At 39.5% G+C, this 21,162-nt stretch overlaps 1 protein-coding gene across 1 annotated transcript in view; it reads left to right on the top strand.

Moving 5' to 3' along the window:
* Positions 1–21,162, top strand: part of CAMKMT (calmodulin-lysine N-methyltransferase) — a 512,023-nt gene that overhangs the window by 468,310 nt on the left and 22,551 nt on the right. Inside the window, exon 8 of the mRNA XM_043983087.1 lies at positions 11,545–11,619. Coding sequence (XP_043839022.1) covers positions 11,545–11,619 — 75 coding nt within the window. The remainder of the gene's footprint in view (positions 1–11,544; positions 11,620–21,162) is intronic.

Here is a 21,162-nt window from a genome sequence, read left to right as displayed (position 1 = left end):
CCCTTTCATTCATCTGCATAATCAACACTTGAAAAATGGGCTCTTCCTAGTAAAAGAATTTGGGACCCAATCAATATTTGTATTCCCATTTTACAGATAAACCAAATTCAATCCTGGGAAAGGTTGTCATTTTCCTATGGTGACTCAATGAATTTGTGGTTAAAGGATGAATTAAAATCAATATCTACTAGAATGTTAAAACTCTTTAACAATGAACATTCTTATATATATATATATTTGGTGAGGCAATGAGGGTTACGTGACTTGCCCAGAGTCACACAGCTAGTATGTGTCAAGTGTCTGAGGCCAGATTTGAACTCAGGTTCTCCTGAATCCAGGGCTGATACTTTATCCACAGTAACACCTAGCCGTCCCTCTTCATATTATATTAACTATTCTTAAGCCTCATGATATCACAGGCAACAAACTCTTTATCATGCTATCAAAATGCACTCAAGAGCCCCCCCCAATAAAAAGCATTCTCCAAGTGTCCTACTGCCAGGAGTGGCTCAGGGAAAGAACATGCATCAATAAAGTACATGCAGAATAAGTACAAGGTAGTTTGGGGAGGGAGGACACTAGCAGTTGGAGATAGAAGGGGTCAGGAAACACTTCAGGTAGAACTTGGACCTTCAACTAAGTTTTGAAGAAAGTAAAGGCTTTACAAGGCAGGAATGTGTTCTAGGGATGGGGAACAGACAGCGCATAGTGCATTGATAGTTTGGAATGTAGGGTTCAGGCAAGACAGTAATGGATAATGAGGCTGGAAGAATAGAATGGGACAAGGTAAATAGAGGAGCTCATACTTAATCCTAGAGGAAGCCACTGGAATTTATTTAATAGGGGAGTGACATGGTCAGATCTGCACTGAAGGAAAGCCACTTCTGCAGATATGTGGGAGATGGATTGAAGTAGGGAGAAATTTGAGGAAAAGAGGACATTTGGGAGGTGATTGCAATATCCTAGGAAAAAGGTGATGGGAAGCCTGAACTAAGGTAATGATCTTGTGAATAGTGAGAAGGGGACATGCAAGAGACATTGTAGAGGTAGAAATGCTGAGATTTACAAATCCAATTAATTGCATATGTAGCCCAGAGTAACAGTACCACCAGTCCAGGGTACCCTGAAACTGAAGTCCATCATAAGCCTGGCCTTCCTCTTTACCACTGGCTATATCTCCACTCCCCAAACACACACACACACCACAGATCAGGCTACACCAACACTCCTATCCACTCCCTTACCCTGCTTCTCTCCCAACCAGATCAGAGAAGGAACATCAGGCCAGAGTTGACCCAAACCTAGTGTACTCTGCTAGATGGGTAGAACCAACACCAGCATCACCCATTTTCCCCCAGCAGCATAATCTGTCCAGTGACTAAGATTCTATGCCTCTGATCTTTGCTCTGTTAAAATACTCCTTAAAGAAGGGTGAGATTTAATTTTCATCTATCATTCACTACAACCCCTATAGCTAACAGTTTCTCACCACCCATTTCTCTCCCTATCCTTGAATTAATTAATCACATGCAACATAGGAGGAAAACATACCCAACTATTACTTCCTCTTCTCCCATGCCCATTCTCCTCAACCTACCCCACCTTTGTCCTACTTCAGCCCTGCCCACCCCTTCCACTGTGCCCTCTGGTTTTCCTATTCAGTACTGAAAAAATTGTCCCTTTATCTCAGACCTTTTTCTTTACACTCCTGTCTGTTCAAAGATCAGCTTCTACTTCATAACACTGTATCCTTGACCTCACTCTCCACCATTGGCTATACCTCCAATGATCCCCCTACACATACACACTGGCCATAGAGGGGGAGTCACATTATCACCTTCACTCAGCAACCTCTCTTCCTCTGAAGTTCACAGTATCAACATGTTCCACCCAATTAAGATTATGGTGGCTGTTGGATAATGAACCTGTGAGGGCCAAAATTTGATGTATTGGGGTAAAGATTAATATTCCCATTTTTAGCTAATTCATTTAGCTAATACCTGGCCCCTCCCAAATGAGTTAGCTAAAAACGGGAATATTAATCTTTACCCCAAATAATTTTTATCACAAACCTAAGGTAATTTCCTCTTCTTTTTCAAGGAGTTCAATACCTGGCTTACCATCTTCCTTTCCTTCCCACTCCCACCTTTATTATGCTAGGGAATTTCAGAGACCATATTGTTATTCTTTCAAAATCCCTAACACCCCAATTCCTCAGTCTCTTCAAATCCCAGCAGCCACTTTTTCATTCTACCTCAGCCACATCTAGGGATGGTCACGTGGAATCTCAACACTACCCACAAGTATTCCACTTCCCTAATTAAAAACCTGACACTTCTTTGTCTAATCATATTCTACATCTGCCTAAACCTCATTCCTCCCAAACCTATTCTTCATCCTCATTGAGAACTGCAATTCTTCTACCTCTCAATACACTGTCAGGCCACTACATCTGTTCTGACTTCACTTCCCTCCCTCTCAAATACTGACTTTTTAGTTAGCTACTCCACACTGTCCTCTATTCTTGAATTTCTCATTCCCTTGTCCTGTCACTCCTCATCCCTTGCCAAACCGCACCCCTGGATTACTCTCAACATTGGGTTCTTCTTCTCCTACTCATGATGGTAAAAGGAGATTGTAAGTGACTAAAATTAGCCTCGGGTGCCCCAATGGGCCACCCCTCCCCCAGCAGGACTGCTCTACTGGAAACCACCCCAGGCACGTAAGCCTCACTTGCCCACACCCCACTCAGCAGGGAGGTGCACGAAGGGCCTAAGAGGCACACCGGGGTTTCTCGGCCCAGCCCCGGGCTCTGGGGGTGCGCCTGGCACTGGGGTTCCATGCAGCCTGGGGGTGCCAGGCAATTAGCTTGGTGTGTGGGGGGGGGCTTGGCCCTGGGGTTCCCAATGAGAGAGGTCTTTTATATACCGGGGAGTTAGACAGTGAGGGGAATGCTACAGAGACTACAGAGCAAGTTGGCCGGAGGAATGGAGCAGTGAAAGGAAAGAGGAATGGTATGGAGAGAAGAGGGCAACTGGCAGTACAAGGAGGTAGTGAAGAGGCGAGGCTGACAGCGAAAGGGGCAACCGACTGTGAGGAGGAGATGAGAAAGTGCAAGCTGCGAGCAGCCAGAAGGGGATGGTGGTGGTTGCTGCAGCAGCCAGCCAGCCACACCCACACCCACACCCACACCCACACCCACACAGAGGGAGCAACTGAGAGTTCAGGAAGGCAGGAGAGAAAGTTAAAACGCAGTCAGGTCGTATTATCCTACTTCTATTCTTATTTCTAAATTGGTTCACCTCAATAAACCCTGGTATTTGCTTAAATTGAAAAGAGGCTTCCTAATCTCGTTTTTTTTATCAGTCTGGGAGGCAGTGGGGGAGGGGGAGCCTCTCACTTGGCTCTTCCCATATTAAATTAAACCCTTTACAGATTGGGTCCCCCTAAAAGTTTTCAGATATCCAGCCAGTCAGCTAATTACAGCTAAGGCAGTTATAAAATTTTTATAAGATGAAGGAAGCCACATAACTATAAATTCATATTATCCAATTGCCTCTTCCATATTGCCGCCCTTTTTGACCTCCCTACAATATTTGACATTTTACTATCTTTTTTCTCTTGGATGATCCCTGCTCCCAGAGTTTTCATGGCTCTGCTTTTTCTTGTCTCTTTCCTACCTGTTGAACCACTCCTTCTTGACTCCTTTAGTTATTCTTCATCCATGTCATCCCCATTAACTGTGGATGTCCTCCATAGGTGTCCTGAGTCCTCTTCTCTTTTCTTTCTGTAATGTCTTGCTTGGTGATCTCATTGGTAAGTTTAGAGAGAAGTATCAGTTAAATGATAGCATCAGAAGCCATTTTTCAGGGTATTTAGAAGAGAATGAGAGGAGGAGAAGCAGAGGCACCAATTGTAGAGAGCTTTCAAGGAGCTCAATTGAGAAGAGGAAGAGAAATTAGGATGATGAATGATTGACAGGGTAGGATCTCTGACTTTTTTTAAGGATGGAGGAGACTTGGGCATTATTGCAGGCAGCCAGGAAGGTGCCACTAGATAAAGAGAGGTTGATGATTAGAGAGAGTGGGAATGATGGAGGAAGCAATACATTATAAAATATGCAAGGGGATCAAGAATCCATGTAGAGGAGTTGGTATTGGCAACAAGAGGGTCACCTTTTCCTCACCCTCTTTCTCTCCCCTGAGCTTCATCTTCCAGCATTAATTGTCTAGTAGACATTTCAAACTGGATGTTTTAGAGGCATCACAAACTCAACATATTTAAAATGGAACTTTGTCTTTCCCCTCAAACCTATCCCTCTATCAAACTTCCCTATTTATGTTGAAGGTCCCAACTTTCTTCTAGTCTTTCACATTCATAACCTTAATGTCTCACTCTTCCTCACCCCAACATGTTCAGCCAATTGCCAAGTCTTGCAGTTTCTGCCTCTCCAATATCTTATGCATCCAACACCTCTCTATTTACACTGCTACTGCCTTAGTATCACCTCTTGCCTAAATTATTATAATCTCCTAAATAGTCTGCTTTCCTAAGTCTCTCCTCCATTCAACCCATTCTCCACATTAATACCAGTTATTTTTGATAAATGCAGCTCTCACTATATGAAACTCCTTTGTTTAGCTTTTAAAAGCCTTCAGAACTTTGTCCCAACCTATCTTCTCAGCCTCATTGTATTTTATATCCTCTAATCCACTCTGTGATCTGGCTAAACTGGCTTCTCTGTTCCTAATACACTCCATCTCTCATCTCTGTGTCTTTGAAATGGCTAACTCTCATGTATGCAGCGTACTTTCTTCTCACCTCTGCCTCCCAGAATCCTCTTCCTTCAAGATGTAGCTCAAGTATTATTCATCTTCTTGTATAGGGTGAGATGTTGGTCTATATCTGATTTTCAACCATATTACTTTCCAGCATTGGTTTTCAGAACACCTCTCTCCCTCTCCCTCCCTCCCTCTCTCTACTTGTTCTCCATCTATCAGACCATTCCTCAGCAGTGTCTTTTGGCAGATCTTCATCCAGACTATATCCGCTATCAGTGACCCACAGGGCTCTGTCTTGGCTCCTCTTCTCTTCTGTATATTACTTCACTTGGAGATCTCATCAGTTCCTATGGATTTAATTATCATCTCTATGCTGATGATTGCAAAGCTGCTTATTCTGTGCTAACCTCTCTGCTGACCTCCAATCTCACATCTGAACTGCCTTTCAGACATGTCAAACTTGACTTTCTGTAAGACATCTTGAACTCAACATGTCCAAAACCAAGCCCTCTGCTCCTCCTACCTTCCCTATTATCGTAGAGGGCAAGGTCACCCTCCCAGTCCCCCAGACTTGGAACCCAAGTATCACTCTCAACTCTTGACTATTTCTCCACCCTCCCAAATCCAAGCTGTTATCAAGCCCCCTGTCTTTCCCCTTTTTATCCTCTCTCAAATACACCCCTTTCTCTCCTCAGACACTGCCACTATTCTAGTGTGAGCCCCCATCACCCCAAACCTGGATTACTGCAATTGCCTGCTGGTGGGTCTACCTGCCTCAGGTCTCTCCCTGCTCCACCCCATCCTCCATTCCTAAAGCACAGGTCTGACTATGCCATCCCAATACTCCAGTGGCTCTCAGGATCAACCCAAAATCCAATGTTTGGCATTCAAAGCCTTTCTACCTCCCTACCCCCTTCTACCTTTCCAATCTTCCAATACCTTACTCCCTGCCATATCCTCTCATCTAGTCACATTGACGTCCTTTCTATTCCATGAACAAGATTCTCTCTCAGCTCCAGGTATTTTCTCTGGCTTTTCCCCATGCCACGTCCCCCCTCATCTCTACCTCCTGGCTTCCTTCAAGTCTCAGCTTCCCTGTTTCCCCTTAATGCTAAAGCTTCCCCTCTAAGATTTCCTCCAATTTACTCGGTACATATTTTGTATGGACATAGTCGTTTGTATGTTGCCTTCCCCACTAGAATATGAGTTCCTCGAACTTGGAATATTTTTGCATTTCTTTCTTTTTTTCTTTCTTTTTTTTTTTTAAGTGAGGCAATTGGGGTTAAGTGACTTGCCCAGAATCACACAGCTAGTAAGTGTTAAGTGTCTGAGACCGGATTCGAACTCCGGCACTCCTGACTCCAGGGCCAGTGCTCTATCCACTGCGCCACCTAGCTGCCCCTGCATTTATTTATAGTCACTTAGCATTTAGTACAGTGTCCCGGCTTCTATCAAGTGCTTCATAAATGCTTGTTGGGACAGCTAGGGGGTGCAGTGGATAGAATACTGGACCTAGAATCAGGAGAACCTGAGTTCAAATGTGGCCTCAGACAGTTACTATCTGTGTGACCCTGAGCAAGTCACTTAACCCAATTTGCCTCAGTTTTGTCATCTGTAAAATGAGCTAGAGAGGGAAATGGCAAACCACTCCAGTATCTCTGCCAACAAAACCCCAAATGGGGTCACAAAGAGTTGGACATGACTGAACAAAATGTTTGTTGACTTGACTCAGAAAAATATCTACTTATTAGATAAATGCCTTTTTGTCTCACTAAGACTGACTAGCCATCAAATCACTCTCAATATAGTGGTAGAGCATATCACAAATAATAGACAACGCTGACCCATTTCTTTTGTATCATTCCTACCACCACCATTTGTAAATACGAATCCATATTTGCCTCTTTCACATTGTTATATTTTATCTTGGTATTTTTTTTCTTTGCCTGTATTTCTCTGATACAGAACATATTTTGTATTCTTCTTTAGATAGGTACAAATTGTCTGGTGTTAATTGGACTTGTATTCTAGCATATACTACACTACTCCCTCTCCCTCTCCCCCATTACCCAAATTTAATATGAAGTTGGGACAATGGTGGAGTGGGAGGAAGGAAATGTTGTAGTGTACATTAAAATGTAAGTCCTAATAATGAAATCACATTTATTATATAAGTTGGAGAAACAGAATTAGCATTCTTTCCCCACAATGTTCCATTCTAGCCCACTAAAGTCATCTAGTTTAATGTTTGTAATTAATAAGATTTTTGTAAAATGCATGAGATAGAAAGGACTATTGATTATTTCTCTCTCTCTCTCCCTCCCTCCCTCCCTCTCTCTCAAAATCAGATTTCTCTGACTTAGCAATGTATTCCTGGGTAGAAATATGTGAGAACACTAGGTTTATTTCCCTCTCCTAATTATGTATAATACAGACAGTGTTGGTATGGTATCAGAATGCTTAGAGGCAAAACATCTGGGCTCAGGGCCTACCTCTGATACTGTGTAACCACAGACAGATTGCAACTGTAGCCAGTTCCTTAAGATTATTAACTAAGTCCTACATGGCTGAGATCTGTACATTGCCCCTGCCTACTTAGCCTTCCCACCACAGGCCAGACGACCTTCCTAAGGTTTTCACCGTACACACTGAAGCCTTAGATATGCTGCTGTTCCCTCCACCAAGAAAATGTCCTCCTCTCTTTCACTCTCTTCAGTTCCTGTCTGTCATTCAGGGCCCAAGTCATGTTTTTCCTTTGCCATGGAAACCTATCCCAACTAAGTCAGGCCACATTGATCCTCCCATCCTAAACTCCTATATCACAGACCTAAGTTGCTATAGGAACTTAATTATATACCTTATCATAGTTTTCTCTGATTGTTTCAGATGAAGGCCTGACCTATCCAATAAGATTATTTCCTTTGAGGGTGGTAGGAAATCTTATGCTTTCCTTTTTTTTTTTTTTTTTTGCAAAGCAGTGAAGGTTAAGTGACTTGCCCAGGGTCACACAGCTAGTAAGTGTCAAGTGTCTGAGGCTGGATTTGAACTCAGGTCCTTCTGAATCCAGTGCTCTATCCACTGCGCCATTTAGCTTGCCCCCCTATGCTTTCCTTTTAAAAGCTGCCATGTTGTTCAGCATATGATAGGCATACCAAATGCTTGGTTGGCTAACATACAAGAAGTTATAGTTATATGTTTAAGCCAAGGATCTAATAAATATAATTTGTAAAGGATCCTTTAATAACCAACTATTTAGTCTATGAATTTAGTTACAAAATTAAATCATAGTAATTCTACAAGAAATCCAAGACACTACATAATGACCCCTTAAAAATAGCACTTTTCGGGGCAGCTAGGTGGTGCAGTGGATAGAGCACCAGCCCTGGAGTCAGGAGTACCTGAGTTCAAATCCGGCCTTAGACATTTAACACTTACCAGCTGTGTGACCTTGGGCAAGTCACTTAACCCCAATTGCCTCACTTAAAATTAAAAAAAAAATAGCACTTTTCAAAATCCACAAAAGATTGGGAGAGATTGGAGAATAAAGAGCTGAAGGAAAGAAGCAATACAATGGGGAAGGGTATGGAAGGAGGAAGAGAAGCAGTTCTGAAATCTGGTTAATGCAGTAAATGACCTGAATGTGTACTGTGAAATTGTTTTCAATGAAGACTTAAACATTGAGGCATAAAATGAAAGGAATTGGTGTAAATGCTGATAGATTTCTCTGAAAAAAAAAAACAACCAACCAAATGCTTTTGATAAATATGAAAGAAAAGCAACTGTCTCTTTTATACCACTCACAAAATTACTTGTCTTTTGATAGTTACAAGTTTGGTTTGGTTTTTTGGTGTGGGTGTGTGTGGGTTGTTTTTTTTTTTGCATTTGGCAAATATGATCAAGAATTATGTCAACATATTTATTTTACCAATAGAAAAGATAGTACAGTTACCAAATAGAGTTATCTTCTTTATAACTAGGGGCCTACAATTATTACAGTAAAATATATGGAAATATAGTTTTAAACTGAGACTATTAGAAAAGATGTTCTTCAAAACTTTTTAAAGTGAGTTGTCTGTGATCTCCCCAATTAAGATCTAAACTAGGTTGAACCTGCCTGGTTTCAGGTTTTATTACAAACTGGAAACCCCAGCCATGTGTTTGGGCACATTTTAATCCATCTGGCTTGGGTTTTGGTGGTAGTGGTGGTGGTGGTTGTGTTCTTGTTGTCCTGAGATAAAAAAATAGAAAATAGCTTAGAAAGAAACTTGGCTTTCAATTTCAGATTGAAGCCCAAACTCAGATGCAGTATGAAAAGTCTTCAGTTAGGATAGCATAGTTTTCTTTTCCCATAGTAGTAAATTTTAGCCTACGAAAGCTGCCAAGCTTGATACAACTGTGATCTCCTTAAAATCTCTTTAAAATATGGTCTGGGCCAAAAATGGTTGTTTATTCCTGTATTGCCTGCTAATAAGAGGCTGAGGCTGATGAATCACTTGAGTTTGGGAGTTTTGAGGTACAGTAGGGTAAAACCAACTGGGCATCTGCACTAAGTCCAGCAACAATGTGGTTTGCTGCAAGAAGTAGAAGGGGCCATGAGAACACCAACCCTCTCTAAGGAGGATTGACCTAGTCAGGGAAGGAAGCAAAGCAAGTCAAAACTTCCATGCCAATCAATAGTGGGGTTGGGTCTGTGAGTGACACTTCCAGCCTAAGGGAGGTAGGGAGACCCCATTTAAAAAAAACAACCCAAAACCCAAAGGCATGGAAGAGAATACAAAATGGCTATTTGTTGATAATGGTCTCTCAGAATCTGATTTCTGTAGGTTAGCAGGGCACCCCTTGGGGGAAATATATAGAAATATCAGTATTTTTACCTTAATATTAATGCATATAATTTGTATCTATGTTAGTATTAATATGTATAGTAAGATAGAGGCAGGTCATAACTTGCCTTTTACAAAATTTGGTTATGTATATTTCTAATTGTCTGTAGGTCTTTCGTGTGTCTAAGTACATCAGCATCTTCTGCCTTAGATTGTAACACTAGTCCAGGTTAGGGATCACGTTGGATTAATTTGTACGATATCATTTACAAATGTCAATAACAATGACTCACTGTGACGAAGGCATTGTGGGTCCCATGACCCAACTGAGCATTTGAATTTCACTTTTGGAATGCAATATTAAACCAAGCCATTAATAATTAGATAGAGTGAACTGATACTTATATAGAGAGCTCTCGGGTGTGTTTATGAGCCAGGAGGCCAAATCTCTTCAAAAATTAAAAAAAAGAAAAATTATTTTTGCTTTAAAAAAAAAAGACATTTGCATCTGGTTCAGTGTTTGTTTATACAAGTAAAAACTGTTGCAGAGCTATAGCAAGTTATGCTAAATGAAATTGCTTAAGGCTTAGCCAGTACCCATGGGCTGAGTGTGACCAGAGTTTGTTCTCTCTTTGTGGCACTGCTGGTGCTCAGATCAGTTAGTTAGTAGGCATGCATTTCCAAAAAAAAAAAAAATCACAGCCTTTAAAGGTTCATATGATTTTCTCCTATTAGATTATAGAGTCTGTAGAATTAGCAATTGAGATCCAGAGTTCTAGTTTTCTCTGCTTCCTGGATATATGTAACTTTCATTAGCTCCAGAGGACTTTAGGAAAGTATAAGGATTTTAAATTTTATCTACAAAGCTTATTTATGTAATTTCTAGGCAGGAGGGCTAAATATCTCTCATAGGCACTTTCAAGATTGCATTTTTATCTGCCATACCTTAGGAAATTTGCATGTCTCTCGTGTTTCTGAGTGTACTTTGAAGGAATTTTGGGGTTTATTAGAAAATGACTGATGCTCTATTTAAGCTTTTGGAGGTAAAGGTCTCTTTTCTTCCAAAGTCGATTAGAAAACTAGAAACCTCACACAAAGAAAGATAAGGAAGCAGAGCTGTAAAAGATCAAAGAAAAGCTGTCAGTTTGTTTTAAGTTACCATCAAACTGAAACGGGGAACAGGATGTTTCTCTGCAAATCAGTCTTTGCTTGGAGGTAGGCGGGGGTCGGGGGTGGAGTATCTTTGCAATATTTTAATAAATTGCAATGATGATCATAGTTACTAAGAGTATCTGCGCAACCATCTAGTTGACTGCATGAACACTGAAGTTTTCAAATTCACATTATTCATTATTATGAGTGGTTAATCATTTAAAACCTTATCCCTCCTTTCAGATTTGGTGTTAGAAACTAGTGATTTTCAAAAATTTCCTAAAGCCACAAACTGCCAAATAAAAGTTGAATATTTTTTTTATCCATTCTTCTCAGACCTTGACAAATGGTTTATTTCATCAGTGAAAAATGCAATTGACATGCTACAAACCCACATCACTTTATTTTTGTAATTTTATATTCTGGTCAGACTGCAGTACTACAATTCCAGCACCCAGGTGCAAAGGTCCAGAACATCCAAAGAGATTCCAGTGACTGTGGTAACAAATACTCTCTTTCTCCCTGATTCACCTACAGAAGCCTGACAGCAGCTTAACTGTTATGTCTAAATAAAACTGGGACTCTTCCTCACCAAGGGTCTGCCTGAACCAAATACAGAATACACAGTTATGTTCTGAGGTTTTTGTCATATACCCCTTGAAGTAACATGTATATACCTTTTAAATAATTTCAGTGCCGTGAAAAAAAAATCATGTTAATAGCTTAGAATCAAAAAGATGAAAAAAAAAATCTAAGTCTGATTTTTTTAATCTTTTTTTTTCCTCCAGCGTTTTACGATGGGATAATGAGACAGATGTCTCTCAACTGGAAGGACATTTTGACATTGTTATGTGTGCTGACTGGTAAGTACATAAAAATCATAAAACTCATGTTAGGGGGGAAAAAAGGAAGCTTTGCTGGAGTAATTGTGCTCTGCCGATTTGCTGATGGCTAAGCAAAGTCAACAAATGAAGCACAAAGCCACCTTCACCTCGCCAAATTAATATTCATCTCCATGTGACAGTCCTAAGGTAGTCTTCTATCACACAGTAACTTCTACCACATTATTTCCCAAAGATTGATTTTGAGAAGCATTTCCATTTTCTGGAATTGCCTCTGTTTCATGCTTGACGTATCAGTAAATGGACAACTTAGGCAAATTGCAAATAATTATGGCTCAGTGAGGAATAGTCTGGAGAAAAGGGAGTTTATCAACACAAACAGCTCAATTAGCTTACTTCTTAGGAAAGATCTGACTATTGATATAAGAGGATATATGCATACATAACATACATATGTATTGTATCTATATATGTATAGATGTGAGGATATATAATCTTGATATATTTACAACCATAACCTGAACAGATTTTATATAAGTATTTATATATACATATTCAAAACAACTCTAGAGAAAAATATTTCTACAGTGTTTGTGTTTGATATAGTCATTTCAGGGTTTTTTTTTCCCCCCAGTGGCCATTATTTTTAATATGTGCTAAAAACAAAAGCTAATTATAAAATTAAATTCTGTAAATAAATGGGAGATTAATACTTAAAATATGGGAATTTTTGAAAGACCAGCTTTTAAAATATATATATATACATACATATGTACATACATACATTGGGTGTTTTATTTATTGTTTTTATTTAGCCAGACTTGTTTGTTCCTGAAAGTCTGCTTTTTTCTGCATTACAGGGTAAACAGGGCTCAGCCCTTTAATAATTGCTGCAACTAATCCTACATAATTTCTTTAGATAAGTTGGATAATATTTTAATTTATGGAAAACTTTGGCAATTATTGCATATTTTCCATTAAATTTATGTCTCTTTGACTTTGTGGTGGCATTTCAGATTTCTAAAACACAAGTTCAGAGGTAATGAACAAGCTCTTATTTTGATGAGCACAATCAGGAGGTCCAGAACACTGCAACAGACAGGGCATTACTTGAATGATGTTTTTCTGGCTCTCACTAAGAAATATGGCATTTTTTAAATGAAAGGAAATAGATTTCTTTTAAATCAAAAATCCTTTTTTAGTTTCCTAACATTTAAAATTGATCATTTTCCTATTTAAATCAACTGAGTTCTCTTTTCAGGAGAACCTGCCTCAATAAAAACATTTTTCAAGCTTGTGACTTTTACTTCTTCTTCTTCTTCCTCCTTTACTTACACCATGTGGCAATAGCACTTCATTCTCTTATCATTTCATTTCAGAAAACGTCTTTGTTCCCAAAAAGGACAGACCTAGGTTTCTGACTAATCACCGATAATGTCTTAGAGATGCATCATATGATTAAAATAAGAAGCTAAACATGGCCATATGATTTCAGCAAGTAATTTTGTAAATGCCTTCCTCACCAAATAGGAGAATGGATTCTCCAGGTTTCATTGCACAGATGAAGTTAATGCCGGCAGGATTAGATCAGATTAAGTATGAAAGTCAGATCAGAGCGCTGGTGGACAAGAGCAGGAGGGCAGCAGTCTTCTCGGGGGCTTAGACAAGGGTCGCATGTGGATGTTCTCCAGATTATGTGGGTGAAGCAAGGTCTGGCCAAGAGATTTAGAGTTAAATTTGTTCTTCACACAAATATCAAAACAACCTGGCTTTGTCATATCTTGTACTATGGACACTCACACCATGTCATCCTATTTGTATTGGAGAGACTGGCAGAGAGAACAAGACTTAAGCTGTTTTCCGATTAATGTCCTCAGTTAGGTTAAAAATAGTCTCTCTAACATTTTTTGAAAATTGTATTTTCACCAGAAAACAACACGGAAGTGCATACCCAATAAATACATCATGTGTATTCAGCTTAAAAACTCCTTAATACGATCATACATATGTAGACAATGAGTAGGCATGTTGGCATTCCCACATTTAAGTGATAATAAACAAACCAGGTTTAGTTTTTAAAAAAATTTTTTTTAGCAGACACATTGGCCAGTCTCCTTCCTGCCTCCCACTCCCCACTTCTAAGTGCCAGAATGCTCATCATTTTCTTTAGTAAAGATGAAAATCTATATTGCTCTCACTCTAGTCCTGATCGTTCTACTCCAAAGATAAATATTTTAGTATCTGGTCTATCTGTCATTGACTGAAAACCGTTAAGCTGCTTAAAAATGTAATTTAAACAGCCAGTGTTTTATGATTTAGACCTTGCACATAGGGCCAGGATGGACACTGTATTCTTTGGACTTTTTCCTTCTTGGCATTGCTTAGTGTCAAAGTCACTGTACGGGTGTCGATTCTGGGAGCAGGCAAGCTATATTGCATGTTTGGAATGCGACACAGTAAAGAAAAGAAACGCTTTCTTAGACACAGCCTCTGAGGAGGAGGAAGCCTAAAGTGGCCAGTGTCAAAAACAGGTGCTGCACACAAATAGATCACATTTAGTCTCATACTGTCCTATCGGTATTGTCAGTCTATCAGATCTGGGATTAGAGGCCCAGAATATGGAGCAAGAATCTGAGTTCAAATATTAGGTCCATGGATTAAATTCTTGTTGAAGCCTTTCCAGCAAGGGTGGTATTGTCTGATTTCTTGAATAGCTAACCAGTGGTACTGCTTGATCCCATTTACATGAAAACAAGCTCTATTCACAAACCTATTCTAAACCCACATTGAGGTTCAAGTAAAAATGCACATGATTACAACAAGCGGTGATATGTTTATGTTCCCAAATCATTCATATATTCATATATTTACATTCAAACATTCACAAACCTCGTGTGCAGTGGTGGGAATAACTTATTTCCCAGAACAGATAGTCTCTTAGTTCACAACTAAATTTAGTAGCTCCACTAGATTTTAAAATAAAGAGGCAAACTGTGAAAGCTTGTCATTATTTCCCCATTCAGCATTTTTGACAATAAAAAATAGTTTCATGGTTCAACAGCTCCTCAATAACTTGGAAAGTGTCAACTTTGAGATAAATAGAAGGAAAAAAAAATCTAGGTGAGGCCACACCTGCAAAAAGATGTTGTTGACAAACATCAAAATACTAGAATGTTTAACCACAGGGACAGAAAAACTGCTTATTATTGCTCCCCAGATGACTTGTTTCGGGTTGAATATAATGTAAGGATTCTTTTCTGCTGGAATGCAGGCCAACCCCGTCCTTGCTGAGTTTAGAATAGCCAGTGATTGTTAATTTTAAGCCTGCCTTTCCAGACTCCTGTTCAATCACAATGAAATCTAAGGGTCTGGAAGTAAGATGTTTTTTACCCAATGAACGCTTTCATTCAGTGGTTGACGGCTCTCTAGTTTACTGGAACGCTGCAAAAAGAGAAATGACTGTGTACATTTGGATTCTCTAAAGGCTTGGAAAGCATGTCTGAAATGCCACCCATAACCTGGCCTATTGTGCCCAGGTATGCCAGGACAATTGCTGTATAAACTCACCCACAGTCAGAGACTTTTAAAGATAAAATTGGGAATGTGAAGGAAGAACAGTGACTGTTAACTCCAACTTTTTTTTTCTTTTTTGCTTCCAACCTTCTTAACACTGATTGTACTTCATCCCCCTGCCAAATTTTCCCCTTTGATACTGAAGAAATATTTAATTTTAAGCTGCTTTTTAAAGGGGATGATATTTTCCCCTAAATTAGACATAGCATAAATTCTAGCATCCTTCCCCACTCACCTGTGAGTTGAGATATTACAAGTAGCAATCTAAGTGGTAATATCATAGGATTTAAAGCTAGAAAAGACCATATACATAGATAACCTAGTTCTGCCCCCTTTATTTGACAGATTAAGGGGAACAAATAGTGTAAGCAGGATTCAAACCCAGAACTTACTCAAAACATTGTTTTTTTTACTGCACTATGAAGTTCATAATTAAAATAACTCTACAGTCTTAGGTGAATGTTGAATCTAAAGTCAATTAAATGTTATATCTTCCCTTTAAAGTCCAATGAGAATATTAATTTCTGCCAGATTACCCAAAAGACATTCTCCAGTCTGAGGAGCACACCCATTTCCTTCTTGGCCAATATTGCATTGGGTATACTTATTTTCTACATAGAACTATATATGAAATATAGAATATTATTGCTAATGAGTAAAATGAACACAGACTATCCAGCATCCTTCTCTTTAATTAGATCTGGAATGTTAATAATGAGTAATGACAACAAGAATAATAATATTACATTAGTAGTATGCCTTGGTTAGAAAACATTTTATATTTGCTCCTCACAACTCTTTTGAGGTCAGTGGAGCAAGTGCTATTGTCCCCCTATTACGAATGAGAAAAGTGAGGCTCAGGGAAACATGGCTTGGGGCTAGAGGCATCTAGTTAGAAAACAAGAATGAAAAGCCAAAGTCAGCTTCTCTGACTCCTAGTTGAAGGTACTTTTTTCTTCAAGATGGCATCTTCCTCTTTGACTCAAGGATCAATAGTAGGTTTAGCCCCATAGACAAATTGCGTGGAAGTTTTGGTTTGGAGGTCAAACTAGATTAACCATCAATTTATTTTGCTTAGTAACTGAAGATAAATTTGAAACTATATCTCCCTCTCAACAGAGTGACTCACTGAGCTATGGATCCACTTAAGTTAACAGCTATTCTTCTAGCACATTAAGATTTATTTAAAGGGTGATTTTTTTCAGGGGATTGTGCAGGCACATAGCTTCCATTAAAGGACATTGAAATTGCTCATCTGACATTTTCTGCAAAGTCTTGTCAAACTTGTGCTGGGGCTGAGGAAGGAGGCAGGCTTGGTTGGAGAGCAGAACTACCAGACAGCCAGAAAAATTTCCTTGAGTATTTTGACCAACTAGCTATTGAGGGATAGATACAGTAGAGAAATGGTCAAAAGTTGAAAAAAAATTGGCCTCCTATATATAGATACATGTAAATTCTCCTTTGTGACACATTTTAAATATGGTTGTGTTGATATTGTCAGTGCATCAATATCTCAAATATTAACTGCTTACTGTATTCAGGGCACTTGATGGGGTTCAGTTTGCAAGAGGCAGTTCATTTTTCCTTTGATGTTTTACCTACCCTGCATTTAAGTCCTACTTCAGACATATACTGTGTATCCATGGATCAGTTCCTTTACTTCTCAGTACCCAAAGACTTTAAGCTATAGAGTAGATGCTGATCAGTGATGAACATTCCCCCACAGCAATGAAATCATATGTCTATAACAAAACAAAACAAAATTATTTGACATTAAAATATACTTGGCCATAAGAGACAGATTGTCACTTGGTAATTACATCATAGTCCAGCCAACCAAGTCTCCTGTAGGCAGAATTAACTTACCAAAAAATTATTTCATTTCCCCCCACATTTTGACTACGTAAATTAAATTTTTTAAAAAATTACCAAAAATGAAAGTAGATAAATTTTTTAAAGAAATAAATATTGAGGTACAATTTCTTACCTTTCCCATTAACCCTTACCTATTATTAATCACTATTAAATATGAAATGATTTCATTTTTGTTGATTGGTTCTGGTTTTACACAGCCAAACACATAAAGAAAAACACAAACCCTAAAGCCTATTAATCCAAAACCCACCAGAGTATTTATGTATGAGCAAAAATGTACGTATCGTTGTACATCTTTATAATTTACCATTTAAAAATATATATGGTTGGGGGCAGCTAGGTGATACAGTGGATAAAGTACTAGCCCTGGATTCAGGAGCACCCGAGTTCACATCCGGCCTCAAACACTTGATATTTACTAGGTATGTGACCCTGGGCAAGTCACTTAACCCTCATTGCCCTGCAAAAAAACCCAAAACAAAACAAAAACAAAAAAAACCCAAAAATATATGGCTTTATGCCTTAACAAGGTTGTACCAATAGTTTCCATTCTATTAAATCTGATCCTGTACTTTCCCCCCAATTCTCCTCCACATTTTTAAAGTATCTTAACATCTCTCTTCAAGCACTGACTCCAGGCATTAGATAAATTCATCAATTTTGTGTTAGACATGTTTCTACCCAGAAGAATGAATAGACAGCCTCTGCAGAGATTAAAACTTTCCCATGAAGTAACTATCAACCTATCCTGATTAATAATTCTCTTGTCTTAGGGGTTTACATCTTGATTTCTTGTTCTTCTGACAATCTGCTGCACATAAGCCTTCTGCTAGCAAAGGAGACATAACTACTTTTTCTCCAGTCTAGCCACATAAACCCAGTTACTAGTCTTAGCATAAGTCCGCTTCCTTTATGTGTGTCACATATTCTCCACTTATCTTCCCCAAATTATAGACTCAGTAGAGGTAAAAAGGAACCCAGAAAATCACTTTCTCCATTCTTTTCATTCTATATTATGGAATAATCCCAACCAAATAGTAGGTTATTCTGTTTTTGGAGTTATTACAGGGAGTGAGACTCCAAGACTTCCTTTGGTAGCCCATTTAAACCCTGGTGGGTTACCCTGGTACATTAAGTTCCCCCCAAAACCCACCATAGTGTCTTCCACACAGTAGGTGTTTTGTCATTGTTTGTGGAATTGAATTTTTGAATTATCTTCAAATAAAACATTCCATCATTTCCACATTTGGGACATCTGTGAAAGTGGAAGACACTTGGTCACTGTCTGTATAATAACCTTTCATGTTTTGAAAGTTCTCTATTGGTGTCCCAAGCCTTCTTTCCTTTCCTTTTACCATAGGACCTATTTTCTCTCCTTTTCCTCATATGTGTTGTTCTCTGAAGCCATCCTCAATTTCTCCATATTCTTTTCACTTTGGAGAAACCCAGTGAGATGCAGCCCTTTAACAAAGGTCTGTCTGTAGCTCAATATAGGGCCAAGGTTATTTCTCAGCCCCTTCCTATCATATGCCTGTTAATCCATGCCATTATCTTCTTGACTTTGTAAAGAAAACCACAACAGTGCTGTCCTTCCCTTTTCCATTGTAGTTAGTACTTGCTTCCCCCAAGAATCAATCAATCTGGGGCGGCTAGGTGGCGCAGTGGATAGAGCACCGGCCCTGGAGTCAGGAGTACCTGAGTTCAAATCCAGCCTCAGACACTTGACACTTATAAGCTGTTTGACCCTGGGCAAGTCACTTAACCCCGATTGCCTCACCAAAAAAAAAGAAAAGAAAGAGTCACAGGCTTTGAGGCAGAGCTGAGCAGAGAGGACCTCCTGGGCCTAGGACATGGTCAGTGCAAAGTCACAGAGGTAGGAGACTGAGTGCCACGTGCTGAGCCCCTGTCTAGCTCTAGTCACTCCTCATCCTCATTCATCTAGTCAGCCTCATCTTCTCCCCTTCCTCATCTCTTATTCTTCAATCTTCCCTGATTCTTTGTTTATCAATTGTTCAATTGCAATAGTTTTTACATGTTCTGTTACTGATATATGTGTACCTGGTACCCCCTGAAAGCTACCCCTCCCCCAGCTTCTTCACATCTGAAAGTTAAGCCTCTACCCCCACTGCCAGAAGGCAGTTACTACCTCCAGGTGTCAGAGGCACTCTGTGGGCCATATTCCTAAAAGTACAGCTTGTGAGTCCCCACCAATAAGTACCTTTAATAGTCAGCTATTATACAAAATTATCCCAAAGGTATTTCTAAAGATGATATAATAAGAACTATAGACACTCAATATCTCCCCCAAATAAACCTCCCACAAATACACACAGCATCAATGGGGAGGGTGGGCACACACTCTATACTGATAGTGAGTCACAGATGAAAGGAACACATGGTGCCAAAGATACTCAGGTACTTCAGGGCCTGATGTCCTTTTTCTTCTTGTGTTATCTTCCTGCTGCTTCCTGCTGTGGTCAGTCCCTCTATTGGGTTGGTCATTCCTCTGGGCTCCCTGGATCTTCTGCCCACAATTCAATTCTTGTCTACCAGGGTTAGTTCTCATGAATCCATGGTGGGTTTTCTTCTCTGTGGACAAAGGTTACACTCCTTAGAGCTGCCCCTGTCTCTATGTGGCTGTCTCTATCTGTCTCCTGCTGGACAAATGGTTCTGTTACAAACTTCTATAGCTGATAATCAGGGTTGAGGAGGGAGAAGGTCCCCTCTCCTCCGATGCCCTTTGGTAGAGGTGCAGGGGCCATGCTCCATAAAGCTTCTTTCTTCCTACACAGTGCTTTGCTTCTCACATGTCTAATGGCTAGGCTCCTCTTCCAATTCCATCAGAGAACTTTTTCAAATTTTGTAAAGACACAACAGAGCTTACTATTTTCTTGTTGTCGTTGCTGTTTTTAATTTTGTTAGCATGTTACCTCTGTTTTTGCCCCTTCGTTTCTGTAATTACACCAGACAGCTGGGAGGAGGAGGGGAGCCAAATTCCAGCCCGCTCATCCACCCTCAAATCTCCTCCCCGGTTAAACATTTGTTTTCCCCAGCAAATCAACCAAAGTGCTTTTCAGTTTTGAATAGTTCTCTAGTGACTTGGGGAGGCTCAAGCATTATTCTTTGGAGAGCCTTCCTCAGTGCCATGTGCTAAAGAGACTCAATGCGGCACAGTTCTTTAACAGACTAGGAATTAACATTCTTCTATGAGGCTTCAGGCCCATCATAGCTATTAGGCCTAAAGATTACACTCACCCCTACAATTACATATTGATATACTTCTCTAGATACACATCATTTTCCAGAATCCTGATAGGTTACGACTTGTCCTTTGCTTGCTCCAACACAAAGACAATGTTTTAAAAAAGAAAAGCAAAAAGATAATCAAATTTCGCATCTCAGATGGAAAGGCTGGGCCAAATAGGACTTCTAACTAGGATAGGAAATCTGGGCATTACTAGAAGTAACCTCCCCTCACCACTTTTTGGATAAGAAAACAAATTGTCATGAGTAAAAATTCTCCTGTATCCTTGCAACATGAAGATACCCAGAATTTCTCCAAGGATCTCTACAGCACATAATACATTGCAACTAGAAGTTTGGGCAAACATTTTGAATGGGCCCCACAACACATGGGTACCAGATATTTCTGCAGCAACCCCCTACAACATCTACAGCAATCTGAATGGAGTTCCAGACTCATCCCTCACTAGAAAAACAGGCTAACTTAAAAAAAAAAAAAAAAGAAATCAAAATCAGATAAGTCCCCAAGAGCTGTGGGGCTTCCAAAAAGGGATTAAGCCCTTGGAGGTGATTACCCAGGGCTTTTAGGCCATCAGACAAACCTTATCCTATGGACCCACAGTCCATAAGGATCTTGGATTAGCTGTCCACCCTCATATCCCAATAAGGCATGCAGTATAAATCTGCTCAAAAATAAAATTTTTAAAAATTACATGAATGAGTTCCTAAATTGTGCTCTAGATTAATTATCAGGCAGCAGTATTCTAAGAATATAACATCTAAAATACTCATCTCAGCTTCGATATTTGGACACACAAATCAATGAAGATCAGTATATATGCATTCAACAATGCAGAAGTTTTCTTAAAAGGT

This window comes from Dromiciops gliroides, chromosome 2 (genome assembly GCF_019393635.1).
Source record: "Dromiciops gliroides isolate mDroGli1 chromosome 2, mDroGli1.pri, whole genome shotgun sequence".
Taxonomy (NCBI): Eukaryota; Metazoa; Chordata; class Mammalia; order Microbiotheria; family Microbiotheriidae; genus Dromiciops; species Dromiciops gliroides.
Note: the sequence above shows the minus strand (reverse complement) of the source record. Positions and strands in the feature narration are given on the sequence as shown.